This window comes from Hemitrygon akajei, chromosome 4, assembly GCF_048418815.1.
Source record: "Hemitrygon akajei chromosome 4, sHemAka1.3, whole genome shotgun sequence".
In the NCBI taxonomy this organism is placed as follows: domain Eukaryota; kingdom Metazoa; phylum Chordata; class Chondrichthyes; order Myliobatiformes; family Dasyatidae; genus Hemitrygon; species Hemitrygon akajei.
The window spans coordinates 99,289,435-99,304,620 of NC_133127.1; the positions used below are offsets into that span (position 1 = coordinate 99,289,435).

The 15,186-nt window shown below is 41.7% G+C and overlaps 1 protein-coding gene across 2 annotated transcripts in view; it reads left to right on the top strand.

The window, feature by feature from the left end:
- Window positions 1-14,864, top strand: part of tmem192 (transmembrane protein 192) — a 53,583-nt gene extending 38,719 nt beyond the window's left edge. Inside the window, exons 4-6 of one of the 2 annotated variants that reach the window (XM_073043095.1) lie at window positions 2,268-2,399; window positions 7,311-7,419; window positions 13,932-14,864. In XM_073043095.1, coding sequence (XP_072899196.1) covers window positions 2,268-2,399; window positions 7,311-7,419; window positions 13,932-14,055 — 365 coding nt within the window. In that variant the 3' untranslated portion in view covers window positions 14,056-14,864. The remainder of the gene's footprint in view (window positions 1-2,267; window positions 2,400-7,310; window positions 7,420-13,931) is intronic. The other variant, XM_073043096.1, reaches the window with a different exon arrangement.
- Window positions 14,865-15,186: the final 322 nt, after the last annotated feature.

The window sequence follows — 15,186 nt, forward strand, 5'->3', positions numbered from 1 at the left end:
TATTTCATTTAAATAGCGGTTTAAAATGGCACTGGTGAATCTCAGCAAATTCTGGCCGTTGAAACAAGGAAAATGACTAAATACTTTGTTAATCACACTTTTTCTGGTAAACGATAATCGCAAGAAGTAGTCTGTAACTTCCCTTTAGACTTGGAGGCAAATCGACGTGGCAGAATTGAGGCAAGGCAGCGGGCCCATTGCCAAGAGTGAGGAAGACCCAAGGGTTGATTAATTTTAAGCACTAATTGGAAAGTTTGGGTACAAGCTGAATCGAGGCGGTGGGGTCCAGTGTCCAGTCCCCAGCCCATATTGAAGCAACCGAATCCAATGTTTGGATGAAGATTAAAGTGCCGGGCTGAACTGAAATGATTGGGTACAGGCCGAATTGAGACAGCAGGGTCCAGGCCCCAGAGCGTATCGAAGAGACTGAACCTGATGTTTAGACAATTGTAAAGGTCAGGGTGTCGGGGCCCAAGGTGGTTCAGCTCGCTGGTCCACTCTGTGTGGAACCAAGAATCTGTGGACAAACTCTTCGTTGACTCCAGTTCAGAACACTATTTGTTGCGTTTAATGTTTGCATGATTTCTTCTGCACATTGGGTGTTTTGACGGCCTTTTTTTTAAAGGGGTTCCTTTGGGTTTCTTTGTTTGGTGGTTGCCTGTTAGGAGATGAATCTCAAGGTTGTGTAATGTATACATCATTAATGTGCTTTGAACTTTGAAATACATAATTTGTTACTGAGTTAAAAACATAAAAATGAGATACTACTATTTAACAATTTCCATGAAACTTTAGCTGATTGGGGCAGCTGCTTAATTGGACCAAAATGTACTGGTCCCAAGTGTCCCAGGTAAAAAGAATCCACTGTATATTTCTGTGAGAATTCTCTTTTTAAAATTAATTTCTGTCCCTCTGATTCTGTTTATTAAAAAAAATTAAAACTTCTGCTCCACCTTGTAATCACAACCTGATTTTAGAATCATTTGGATTTGATTTTGTTTCTCCTCTCCTTGCAAACTCTAAAAGTAATTTCAACCAGATAGCTGAAGTGCAATTTGGGTCATTAGCTGGTTTAATCTTTGGTAGGATAATAGAACATTGATGTCATATTTTTGTTATAAATTGTCTCGTATCTTTGAAAGATTTGTCAGTTCCTGTCTCTGCGGTGGATATACTTAATGAAACAGAACCACCCTTTTGTATTCTATCTTGAAGTCCCATGATAGAGCCTCCTTATTGTTGTAGACTTCTGTCCACCCAACAATCTTCTTTCAAATTTTTTTTTTCCCCTGGCTATTCTGTTGTGAAATCCTGAGATAAATGTGTGTAAAGGGAGAGAAAATCATTTTGGCTTCATAGTCAAATCATCAGAATTGCTTAATGAACACTCTGGGAAAGCAAACTTTAATTTTTGTATTCTCCTCATCTTTCACTTGATTTCTTGGGTGTGTATCCCTTCATCTTCATTCCTTAGCTTTGTTAGCACTTAACATAACACCTGCTTGTTTGCTACATACCTGATTTACCTCTTTCATCTCAGCTTTTTGCATGTTTGTACTGTTTATTTCTGGGGTTTCTTTTTAGTGTCTTTTTAAAAGGATAATCTACCTACTACTTTGACTTGTTTTTCTTAAGCTTGTCTCAGTATCCCTTACTTCCAGTATGTTCCCTGTTCCCGGCACCTTTTATTCTCAAGATGTGTGTTCTCATTGTGTTTCAATTTAAATAATTTAAAATTAATTGATCTTTCACAAACTTACATTATGGAAGGAATGCATATCACTTTGCAAAAACTGGCCAAGTATGTTCAATAGATTTTATTTTGTAAGATTTCTTATACAGCAGTTAATACAGACACCGTAAAGTTAAATGGGTAATAGGCACCACTGGATACACCTGACTCAACGTTTATAGCCTCAGATGGGATTGGGAGTGGAAATATGGCTATCCAGTGGCCTGGGCTGGCATATATACAACTGTAAAAGATTCACAATTTTCCATGGCCACTCCCCACCCCCGCCCCTTACCTCCACATAGTGCAGCAAAGCTGTTAGTGCCTCATGGCTCCCAAAGGGAAGAGAAATGAAGGTATTAAGAGACTTTGTGTTTTATTTCAGTGGCTTATTCAGACTTCCTAATTATATACTCTAAAATAGTTGATATTATAACAAATTTTCATGAAACACAATTTTATTCTCTGTAATTTGTGCACTAGAAAATATGTATTTGAGAAACATTTACTGATAAACTTTTATTTTTATATATAGGAACTGCAGTTATCCTACTTATACTTGCAGTGCAACTGTCTTTTGAACTGAAAGGACTCTTGATATACGTAATTCTTGGAGTCTTGACAGTGGAGCTTTTCTGTTCCTCAGTATGCCTCGTCATTTACACAGGTGAGGTGGGAGAAAAGAAGCCAGCATTCCCTGCTGTGTACTTACAAAGTTGCAGTTACAATAGGCATTGCAATAGATTTAACAAGTCTATTTACAAATGAATAATTCCCATTCCCATCCTTCCTAAACTTCACCCTTTCCTGCTTTTCTTAATTAAAAGGCAAGAAATTTGCTTTTGAAAGAACGTTTACCTTCATTCACTGCTCTTGACCCTCTTCCCCTTCCAGAGCAATTTAACAGTAATATATTCATAAACCTGAACAAAAACAGGAGCAAATTGCATCTATTGACCTGTCCTGATTTCACATTAGAGAGAGATTGGTCTGGCAGCTGTTACTACATGAAAAAATAAAACTTGTACTGTAATGACTTAATATCCAGAACGTAATGAATTAGCATGTATATCACGACTATCAGATATGGATGTGATATTTGATAAGTGTGTTCAATTCACCCTACGCATGCGTGTCCGTGAGGGATATTCGCTACACTACTTTGATGGTCTGCACTGGATATTTTAGAGGTTGGCTTGCCTGACACGACAATCTAAACCCAAGATGCTTTTTAATTTGCATAGGTTTTACATGAACCTTGTTTAATTATAAATTTGCTTGCTATCTGGTAATCTTTTTATTCTAATTCAAACTGCAAGTGAAGGCTAAACAATGTTCTTGTGAACTAGTGGTCGCCAACCCGTCCGACTGGTCGATCTTTGAGACTTTCCCAGTAGATCCCGGAAAAAAAATCAAAAATAAATACACAAATACTGTTGAGAGATTGTTTCCGGGTTACGGGGTTTTAGTTCCGTTCTTTCTGCCCAGTGCGCATGCGTGTAGCTCCCCCGCCACGCACTACACAGTATAACTCAACACGTACAAACAATCTGGGTGAACTCAGCAGGTCAGGTAGCATCTGTTGAAATGAGCAGTCAACCTGCTGAGTTCATCCAGCTTGTTTGTACGTGTTGATTTGACCACAGCATCTGCAGTGTACTTTGTGTTTACACAGTGTAATTCAGTGGTCCCCAACCACGTAATCAAGCGGGACAGAAGCTAAGTGCCAAGAGCCGCTAAAACTACATTGCGGAATAGACTGGACATAAGGCACCTGCTTCGAGTATCGCTGTATTCCCGTCGTGTTTAACAGCCCCCCCCCCACCCCCACCATTGGCCAGTTTGCAAGAATAGTGCAAAGAAGGGTGGGTATCCCTGTTTATACATTATTTTTACTTCCGGGTTGCGGGGTTTTACTTCCGGTCCTTTCTGCCCCGGTGCACGTGCGTGTAATCGATCTCGCCTTTGACTATGGCTGAGGTAGGGGATCTTGGGCTTAAAAAGGTTGGTGACTACTATTGTAAACAATATTCTTGTATTCCTCTGAAACATTGAAACTGAACAACCTGAGCTTACTAAAAATTAAAGTACCCCACTTGGAGTACTGTGCTCGGTTCTGGTCGCCTCACTACAGGAAGGATATGGAAACCATAGAAAGAGTACAGAGGAGATTTACAAGGATATTGCCTGGATTGGGGAGCGTGCCTTATGAGAATAGGTCGAGTGAACTAGGCCTTTTCTCCTTGGAGCGACGGTGTACAAGATGATGAGAGGCATTGATCGTGTGGATAGTCAGAGGCTTTTTCCCAGGGCTGAAATGACTAGCACGAGGAGGTACAGTTTTAAGGTGCTTGGAAGTAAGTACAGAGGAGATGTCAGGAGTAAGTTTTTTACTCAGAGAGTGGTGAGTGCGTGGAATGGGCTGCCGGCAACGGTGGTGGAGGCAGATGCGATAGAGTCTTTTAAGAGACTCTTGGATAGGTACATGGAGCCAGAAAAATAGAGGGCTATGGGTAACTCTAGGTAATTTCTAACGTAAGGATGTGTTCGGCACAACTTTGTGAGCCGAAGGGCCTGTATTGTGCTGTAGGTTTTCTATGTTTCTATGTCTATTTTTCAGTTTTATTTCCTTTTTAAATGCCAATCTGGATTCGCCTATTTTGACAGCTGGGTTTCCCAGCAAGACTTTTGCTGTACATTTTCAGGTACTTGCACAATGATTGTTAAAAATCGATGTTTAAAGTTTCCATTTTTACTTTCTTATCAAGAGATTAACTATTGCCTTCAATTCCTAGAATTTACGGACTTAGTATTATTTGCAATGACTCATAAAACTAAACAGACTTTTTCTGGTGTATGGCAGCCAGCATTATCAAATTATATCTGATTACCTGTGGGGCTGGACTGTTTGCTATTTTAACTAATCCACAATATGATTTACACTCTGTAGTCCTTAAATTATTATATTTTTGTACCTTTTTATAGTTATCCATAGAAACATTTCAAATGTTAAAAGGCATGGACAGAGTGGATGCAGCAAAGTTGTTTCCCATGGTGGGGGAGTCTAGTACAAGAGGGCATGACTTAAGGATTGAAGGGCGCCCATTCAGAACAGATGCGAAGAAATTTTTTAAGCCAGAGGGTGGTGAATCTGTGGAATTTGTTGCCACGGGTGGCAGTGAAGGCCAAGTCATTGGGTGTATTTAATGCAGAGATTGATAGGTATTTGAGTAGCCAGGGCATCAAAGGTTATGGTGAGAAGGTGTGGGAGTGGAACTAAATGGGAGAATGGATCAGCTCATGATAAAATGGCGGAGCAGACTCGATGGGCCAAATGGCCAACTTCTGCTCCATTGTCTTGTAGTCATACCCAGAGTTTGTGATCTCTTCTTTGAGGATGATAAAGTAGACCAGAAGCAGTGTATGGGCTCAGTTTAAAATTCCAGCACAATAAGACGTCTAGTAAACTAAATCAAATCATATTTGGATTTTGGGGCTTTAACACTATTTTAATACAAATTAAGATAATTCAAATAAAGATGTTCTTTAGGAACGAAACACTCCTTCTGGAAGAGACTAAATTAAGTCTATCTAGACAGGCATGTGGTGCTCTAAATTTGGTTTTGTACACTTGCACCTTTTTGTTGTTGTCCGGTCGTCCAAAGGGTTTTCATGGCAAGATGCAGAAGTAGATTGCCAGGCCTTTCTTCCACACAGAAACTGCTGCTGCCCAGGTTGGGACCTAACTGGCTTTGAACTCAAACCATCTGCCTTGAAGTCCCGTGCTGATGCCACTACACCACCAGCCAACCCCTACACTTGCACCTAGTCAACGCTAATCTTCACTCTTGGCCCAAAAGAAAGTGCTTTGGTGTATACAATTGTTATTGCTGGACTAAAGGCCTTAATTGATTTTGAGATACAAACATGAAACACCAAATACCTTGTTACATGCTTCCAAAGTTCCTCACTGTTAAATCTGCCAAATAGTCTTTCCATCATAGATGCCTTGCTTACACATTCACCTTCTGGGTCCTGTGGATCTCCTTATTTTTGAAAGAGAATGGACCAAGTTTAATTTTAATGGCCTTGCTTTTCATGACTCAGGATAATTCCATCCAATCTAAGGCTCTGCCTCAAGTGTTCCCTACTTTTTTTTTGTCAGTTTAGTTCACTGACAGATATTTTTCATCTTGAGACCTTGTCGGTTAAAGTCACCTCTCTTGCATTTTATCTAATGTTTCATGTTTCAATTTAAACAATAAATGTTGCTGGATTTTTTTAAAGTGCAAGCCAGTAAAGAAAAGCAAGTTGGTTTTTTTTAACCTTTTTTTTTCCTTTTTCAATCTTGCTGGCCCTCGAGACCTGCTAGATTACAAATTGTTAAGCTGGTCTACAGGTTTAGTAATCTACTGAAATATCAAGAATATAGCTCTACACTAGTTATTCTGCATCTAATGTGTGATGTCTGAGTTAGTTCAAACAGATTGCCAAGTGATTGGTGATGGACTCAGTTACTTTGAGATGTCCTTTTTTAAACTAGTCTTTCACTGCAAGAACTTATTTTAAGTTTATTTACTAGCCCTACAAATTTTGTCCAAATCCAATGGTTTTTGGTTGTGTTGCCATAGGCCTTTTTCACAAACATGTTATTTTCACTAGTAGTATGAAACTGATGGGTGGCCCAACCTGCCATTGAAACACTTTAGCCAGACATTGCCTAGTATCCAACTACAGTTATAAATTGAACTGCATGTACTTTCTGTAAATGTTTGTGCACTTAAATCAGCTTTCAACCTCTACCCATTTTTATTTCTGTGTCAGTTGGGGACTATATTAAAATGGAATTAAATAGCACAATTTAAAAAATAAAAACAGACATTCTCCAAAGTTCTACCTGTACAGAAAAAGAATTAAAAGGGGATGGAACTCATCAGTTCAGAAAAGCTATTGTTGGCTTTGTCAAAGCACTTGAGATTAAAAGTGAACGAGAGCTGGAAATGGATTCTTAACAAAGTGAGTGGTTTAGAACTGAGAAACAACAAAATATGCAAGTGCAAGAGCAGTAACTACAGCTTTTCATTAAGGCTGAGAGGCTTTGGCATTGCAGCTGGAGTATTTTGACTTCATCCACCCAGATGCCTGAATTACATCCCTTAATCATGTACTGCACTTGCTGTGATACGAATGAGATGAGGAGCCATGGACCCTATTGGCCTCAAAATCCTGCAACAGTAGATGATCTGTTAAATTGTCTGATCTTTCAAACAGTCTTTGTACAGTCTAAAGAAACTGAACATGTGTTGGAGGAGCTCAGTCCCTTGACAGCTGGGCAGGAAAGTTGAGTGCAGCAGCTCTGTGGTTAATTTCAGCAGTAGCTCAAATGAGAAAATGTAATGGAAGGTCCATCAGAGAAGAAAAGCTGTTTATTATCCCTTTAGAAGCAGCTATGGTTTAATTTGCTTCTCATATTGATAAATGGCATTTTTATCTTGTAAAGAGGTGCAGGTTTGTTTTTCTTTTAAAGAGTTTGCAATTGGAATCTTTTGGCGTCTTCTAATTTGTTATTCTTTCACAGTGAGGATAACAAAGTTCAATAGAATGAAACCTTGTCCTGACATCCAAGAGGAAGAGGGAAGACACAGATACCCTAATCGCAGTAATATTCTGTCAGAAACTGGATTCAGGTGAGTGTCTTGATGATTTTGATAACACCCTAGTTGCTACTAGGAATTTCAGCAACGGCACAGTTAATGTTTTCTCCAGATCAAAGCATCACTTTGAGTATAATGGTTGTTGCTTCAAAGAGGAAGAGCAGGAACTTGTCCAAATTGGAAACAAGAACAAAGTGCTTGAAAGTATTAGGCATGTGCACGCCTTTTGACATCATATTAACTCCACTGATATGTCGTAAAAAAATATGTAAATTCTGAACACCTGTCTCTAATTTATAGACGTAAAAATGTGAACCATTTTCTGATGGTTTGATGTGTTAAGGTAGTGTTTGTCTAGCCATGAAAGATTCCAGGTTTTAAATTTCCTCTTGGTGAAGACTTAAACCCATGCTAACCACAGCAATAAAGAGATGTTGAAACCAACCTTTGCACCATATTGTTAGAGGAACAAGATCAAATTCACACTGAGATGAGTGGAAAAGCAACGTTACCAGCTTTGAGTGCAAGAACATTGGTTATTATTTGCACTTACCTCTATACATATGGCTGCATTGACAGCTGTGGAATAGAATATGTGGAGCAAAGTGCAATAGGAACCTTGGAGTTTGATAGTGCAATAGGGTCAACAATTGGCATGAATCTCTTTCCTGATTGGGTCAAGCAAATAGGCATCAAAAAAGAACAGGTGTTATGTTAATTGACCCTTTGGCTATTACAGAGGATTTTGAATCAATATCTTCAAATTCTTACACGAGGAAATCTGCAGATGCTGGAAATTCAAACAATACACACAAAATGCTGGTGGAATGCAGCAGGCCAGGCAGCATCTATAGGGAGAAACGCTGTCGACGTTTCAGCCCGAGACCCTTCGTCAGGACTAACTAAGAGATTTGAAAGCAGTGGGGGGGAGGGGGAAATGCAAAATGATAGAAGACCGGAGAGGGTGGGGTAAAGCTGAGAGTCAGACAGGTGATTGGCAAAAGGGATACAGAGCTGGAGAAGAGAAAGGATCATGGGACAGGAGGTCTAGGGAGAAAGAAAGGGGGAGGGGAGCACCAGAGGGAGATGGAGAACAGGCAGAGTGATGGGCAGAGAGAAAAAAATACTGAATGTGTCAGGGATGGGGTAAGAAGGGGAGGAGGGGCATTAACGGAAGTTAGAGAAGTCAATGGTCATGCCATCAGGTTGGAGGCTACCCAGCCGGTATATAAGGTGTTGTTCCTCCAACCTGAGTGCGGCTTCATCTTGACAGTAGAGGAGGCCATGGATAGACATATCAGAATGGGAATGGGATGTGGAATTAAAATGTGTGACCACTGATAGATAGATAGATAGATACTTTATTCATCCCCATGGGGAAATTCAACTTTTTTTCCAATGTCCCATACACTTGTATGAGAGCCAGTGATCATTAATGGAGAATGTGTGGAGCAGGTTAAGACCTACAAGTATCTGGGAGTACAGTTAGACGAGAAGCTAGACTGGACTGCCAACACAGATGCCTTGTGCAGGAAGGCACAGAGTCGACTGTACTTCCTAAGAAGGTTGGCGTCATTCAATGTCTGTAGTGAGATGCTGAAGATGTTCTATAGGTCAGTTGTGGAGAGCGCCCTCTTCTTTGTGGTGGCGTGTTGGGGAGGAAGCATTAAGAAGAGGGACGCCTCACGTCTTAATAAGCTGGTAAGGAAGGCGGGCTCTGTCGTGGGCAAAGTACTGGAGGGTTTAACATCGGTAGCTGAGCGAAGGGCGCTGAGTAGGCTACGGTCAATTATGGATAACTCTGAACATCCTCTACATAGCACCATCCAGAGACAGAGAAGCAGTTTCAGCGACAGGTTACTATCGATGCAATGCTCCTCAGACAGGATGAAGAGGTCAATACTCCCCAATGCCATTAGGCTTTACAATTCTACCGCCAGGACTTAAGAACTTTTTAAAAGCTATTATTAATGCTTTTTGAGATAGTGATTTAGATGCATATCATATTTTTTACTGAGTTAAGTATTGTATGTAATTAGTTTTACAACAAGTGTATCTATCTTGTTGTGGCTCTGGCGGACAGAGCGTAGGTGTTCAGAGAAACAGTCTCCCAGCCTGCGTCGGCTCTCACCAATACATAAAAGGCCACACCGGGAGCACCGGACGCAGTACCACACCAGCCGACTCACAGGTGAAGTGTCGCCTCACCTGGAAGGACTGTCTGGAGCCCTGAATGGTGGTGAGGGAGAAAGTGTAAGGGCAGGTGTAGCACTTGTTCTGTTTACAAGGATAAGTGCCAGGAGGGAGATCAGTGGGAAGGGATGGGGGGAATGAGTGGACAAGGGAGTTGCATAGGGAGCGATCCCTGTGGAAAGCAGAAAGAGAGGGGAGTGAAATTGTGAGAAGGGGATAGCATTTTTGCTAAAGTCATGGTGGGAAGAGGAATAGTCCAGCTAGCTGTGAGAGTCTGTAGGCTTATAGTAGATATCAGTAGATAGGCTGTCTCCAGAGATGGAGACAGAAAGATCAAGAAAGGGGAGGGAGGTGTCAGAAATAGACCAGGTAAATTTGAGGGCAAGGTGAAAGTTGGAGGCAAAGTTAATGAAGTCAACGAGCTCAGCATGCGTGCAGGAGGCAGCGCCAATGCAGTTGTCGATGTAGCAAAGGAAAAGAGGGGGATGGATACCCGTATAGGCTTGGAACATGGACTGTTCCACAAAGCCAACAAAAAGGCAGGCATAACTGGGACCCATGCAGGTGCCCATGGTTTGGAGGAAGTGGGAGGAGCCAAAGGAGAAATTATTGAGAGTGTTACGAACCCCATAACTGGGTCACTTACCAGCAAAGATAGAGATGTCCGTTGAAGTCTGATGGTACTATTTTTAACAGTATTTATTAGTAAAAATACACAAAAATAATATCAATGCAAACATACAGATAATATACGTCGTCAATACTAAATCTAAAAGTGCGGGTATAATAATAATCAATAAGAAATAGCTCTATCGTTGTCTAGGGGATAATGGATTGTCCGATGAAAATATAAAAGTCACTCAGTTCATTCAGTTCATACAGGCTTCAGCCTTTGGGGACCGCTGGGTTTTCAATTGTTGGAGAGAGAGAGGTTTTGAGAATAGAAACTTGCCAGCTTTCCTTTATCCGCTCTTGATCCGTATTCGTCCTTTAGCGAGGCCGTTCCGTGGAGGACTTGTCATCCGGGCAAGGATGGACACACACACGAGTCCCCACTGGTCTCATACGTTTCTCCTGGTGCGTCTAAAGGGGTTGTTCCCCAGACCCTCTTTTATCCTTAATCACGGGGTCTCAGATGTCATTCAGGTTGGGATGATGCAATCCCTCAACCAGCCCACTCAGGTCACCCCCTGAGGGCTTCAATGAATAGTACAGTACTCAATACACAATTCCGTCTCCAAGAGACAATGGCCGTTTATCAATGGTTCCGCCTTTCTGGGGCCAGGACACACATTCCAAACCCTTGTGGATTCTGCTTGTCTCTCTCTCATTTCCTGGGTCCCAGACCCGAATTAATAGCGATCTTGCGATTCTCAAAAAGGAGGGGGCTACTTTGTATCCTTTGGCCCCTCAGAGTTGTGGCACGTTCGTAACAAGAGTAAGAACTAATTCGGCTAGACAGGAGAGTGGTGGTAGAGGGGAATTGGTTAGGTCTGGAATCCAAAAAGAAGCAGAGAGCTTTGAGACCTTCCTGGTGGGGGATGGAGGTTTATAGGGACTGGACGTCCGTAGTGAAAATAAGGCGGTGGGGGCCAGGGAGCTTAAAATCATTGAAAAATTCAAAGCATGAGAAGTGTCATGAACATGAGTTTGGTGGGGCAGGAGCAAGTTGAGGCAATAGGTCTACCTGGACAGGCAGGTTTGTGGGTCTTGGGTAGGAGGTAGAAATGGGGTGCGGGGTGTGGGAACTATGAGGTTGGTGGCAGTGGATGGGAGATCCCCAGAGCTGATATGGTTGGTGATGGTATAGGAGACAGTGGCCGGTGCTCCTTAATGGGGTCATGATCAAGGGGTAAATAAGAGGAGGTATCAGAGAGTTGTTGCTGTGCCTTGGCCAGGTAGAGGTCAGTACACCAGACAACAACAGCTCCCCCCTTATCAGCAGGTTTTATAGTGAGGTTGGGATTGGTGCGGAGGGAGCCGAATCTTCAAATTCTTGTTCAGAAATGTTCACCTAACAAAACATCCTTGTGTAATATACCAAGAGAGTTCAGAAGGAAGTCTTGGGCACATACAGTACATGTAGCTAGGGTGCCTAAGATGTTTGCACAGTACTGTAGTAATTTTGTATATTGTACTGTACTGTGGGAGGAGGTGGGAGAACAAATTTCAACCCGATTCTGAAATGAGTCTCTATTGTGGACTGAGTGGTAAGAGGGCCGAGGAGAGGAGAATCATGGTTGGGAAAAGGGAGAGGGGAGGGAGCAGGAAGCACCAGAGAGACATTCTGTATTCATCAATAAACTAATTGTTTGGAATCAGATGGCCTACTCATAGCTACCTGGACGAAGCCTCTTCCCACTCTGTCTCTTGTAAAAATGCCATCCTTTTCTCTCAGTTCCCCTTCTCTTCACCGCTCTTGGGATGAGACTTTTCATTTCAGAACTAATGCGATGTCGGCCTTCAAAGAAAAGGGCCTTCCTACCTCCACCAATCAACGTTGTCCTCACCTGCTTCTCTTCCGTTCTGCGCACGTCTGCTCTTATCCCATCTTCCCGCCACCCCACCAGGAATAGGGTTCCCCTTGTCTTACCTACACGTCAGTAGCCTCCAAGTCCAGCACCTAATTCTCCTGAACTTCCACCATCTCTGACAGGATCCCACCAACAAGCACATCTTTTCCTTCTTCTCCATCCCCACTTTGTTTTCCACAAGGTTGTCCCCCAGGTGACCCCACTGATCTCTCTCCTGGTACTTATCCTTGCAAGTGGAACCTGCCCCTGCAACACCTCCCTGACTACTATTTAGGGCCCCTAACTGTTCTTCCAGGTGAGGTGACACTTCACCTGTGAGTCTGGTGTCAACTACTGTCTCTCGTGCTCACAGTGTCACCTCAGTGAGTTCCAATGTAGATTGGGAGACTGCCTCTCCAAGCACCTACACTCTGTCCACCGGAAAAAGTGGGATCTCCCGATGGACACCCACTTCAATTCTACTTCCCATTTCCATCCTGGCATGTCAATCCATGTCAGTCTCCTCTAATGCCGTAGTGAGGCCACATTCAGGTTGGAGGAGCAACATCTTGTATCTTCTCTGGGTAGCCTCCAACCTGATGACATAAACATTGATTTCTCGAACTAATGGTAATTGCCCTGCCCTCATTCACCATTCCCATTTCCCCCTCTCACCTTATCTCCTTACCTGCCCATCACCTCCCTCTGGTGCTCCTCCCCCTTACCTTTCTTCCATGGTCTTCTACCCTCTCCTATCAGATCCCCCTTTCTCCAACTCTTTATCTCCTTCAACTATCACCTACCACCTTGTACTTCTTCCTCCCCCCACCCCCCACCACCTTGCTCTAATGTCCCATCTTTTTTCCCCAGTCCTGATGAAGGGTCTCGGCCTGCAATGTCGACTGTTTTCTCTTTTCCATCGATGCTGCCTGGCCTGCGGATTTCCTCTTGCATTGTGTGTGTGGGGGGAGATGGGGCTTGGATTTCCAGCATCTGCGGATTTTCTCATCTCAAACGACCTTGCCTAGTGTCTCAGGGCTGAGTGCGCCTGCCCCCGTGCCAGTACTGCCCCCAGCCCCTGGTATTCCCTCCCTTTTCTTGACACCTGTCTCACACCCCTCCCATGGCACTCCACCTTCGCCATTCCCAGCATCCGGATTTACAAACTTCTCTCTATTGCACGTTGATAAATACAGTACACTGCAAAACCATAGGCACCCTAGTGCACACTCTCTCTCTCTCTGTTCTTCCCTTTCCACATTTCAACAAAATACCAGAATGTAAATTAGATGCTGTACATTGCCGCATGTGCAGTTAAAGGGGCTATTGGGCATGTGTAAAAGAATAAGCTGCAGGGTTATTGAAAAATGAGGGGAAGGGAATGAATCGAGTGGAATTTCACCCAGGCCAGGGATGGATAAGATGTGCAAAGTAAAATATATATCTATCACAATAGAGCTTTTAATAATCTAACCTAATTACTTTATCTAAGGCAAAGTTTGTGGTGGAGGCAGAGGGGGGCAATGTTCAGGCAGTACTGATAAATGTGGAGCAGTTTCAGTGGGATAATTGGCCCCTACTGTCATTTCTTGTATTTTTGCTATTGTGAAGAAAAGCATGAAGTTCTTCTGTTTCCTGGATAATATATATTCTTTAATCAAAGTCTTGAAAATAGTGTGTTTGTGGGTTTTTTTTGCATTATTATGTGTGATGAACTAGGCACAAATTTCCTGCTACTGCCCTGTTTCCACATTTCAAAAATGTTTTATTGATATTATGCACATAAAATTATGAAATGCTATTTTAAAATGAAAATGTTGATTTTTTTTTATTCTGAAGGGATGGAACAAGCTTGGAAAATCTGGTAGAGAAGCAAGCAGACCTCATAGATTACTTAAAAATGCACAATGTGCAGTTAAGTAAAAGACTACTGGCCTTAATATCCCAGCAAGTGCGAGTCTGAGTTTCCGAAAGCTTTAAAATCTAATGAAGGATTGAAAGAAGGCACAGCTTGTGCTTTGAATTTTCAACCAGTGAGATGCTTTCAAATGTGGAATTTGAGTGTAAATTGTTTAAATATCTTGAAGTCGCCTTGTATTGATTTGGGAAGACTAAGTTTGCTACAAGCATCTTGTTTTCATTTTTAAACATCTGTTACATAAATCAATCGTGGCAAAGTTAGCATGGCAGATTTAACTCGCTAAACCTGTGCCAAAAGACCTTGTTATGAACTATAATGTAGAATAATTCTGCATTTGTATGTGAAGATTTTTCTCCCTGTTTTTGCAATATTGACCTTCATTTGCTGTAGCACCGTTGGAGATTTGTCTTCTGAAAATGGCTTTCTTTAATAAATGTTTAAGCTATGAAGGTGTAAAGAACATTAAGCTCCTCTTGAATTGTGCTAAGTATCTTGGTTTGAATTTGTACTGATATGTTAGTCTCTTCAATACAATGATATATGAACTTCTGGGGACCTGACTAAGAGGGGGGTGGGGGGAGAATTTTTCTATTTTGAAAGACTATGCTGATCAAGAATTTCAAATTAACCACTGTTATTCAGTAGTTTGTGGGAACAACTATATCCCAGTAAGATCGATCATTAAAGAAGAGCTGAGAACAGGACAATGTGGTAGTCTTTGATTAATGTACTCTTGTCTAGCTTTGCTTTTCTGTGCAATTTCCATGAACAATGCTGTTCTCAGAGTATTGTATTGAAACAGTATCTTGAACTTGTTTAATAAATGATAGAGGTCTAATTACTGAAGCTTATTTAACCTTCATTAATTTAACTGATTTCCACCCAGATCCTGAAAGAAAAGATGCTGAATAATGGTGAACTGTTATAGCTGAGAAAAATTAGTTTTATTTTGCAATAGCATGATCTTGTTTAACTGGTCTGGAATATAGATTACTAAGCCATGTATATTTTGATTGTACAACTATTCAGATAGTAGTTCATCCACTTGATAACAGTTACAACAAAGTACTTAATTTAGTTGTCCTTTGCGGAAGGAAATAATTACCTGGCGTGAATTATGTTTACAATTCCGAGCATTTATTCAAAGTCCTGCTTCTATGATTTTCTTAATTG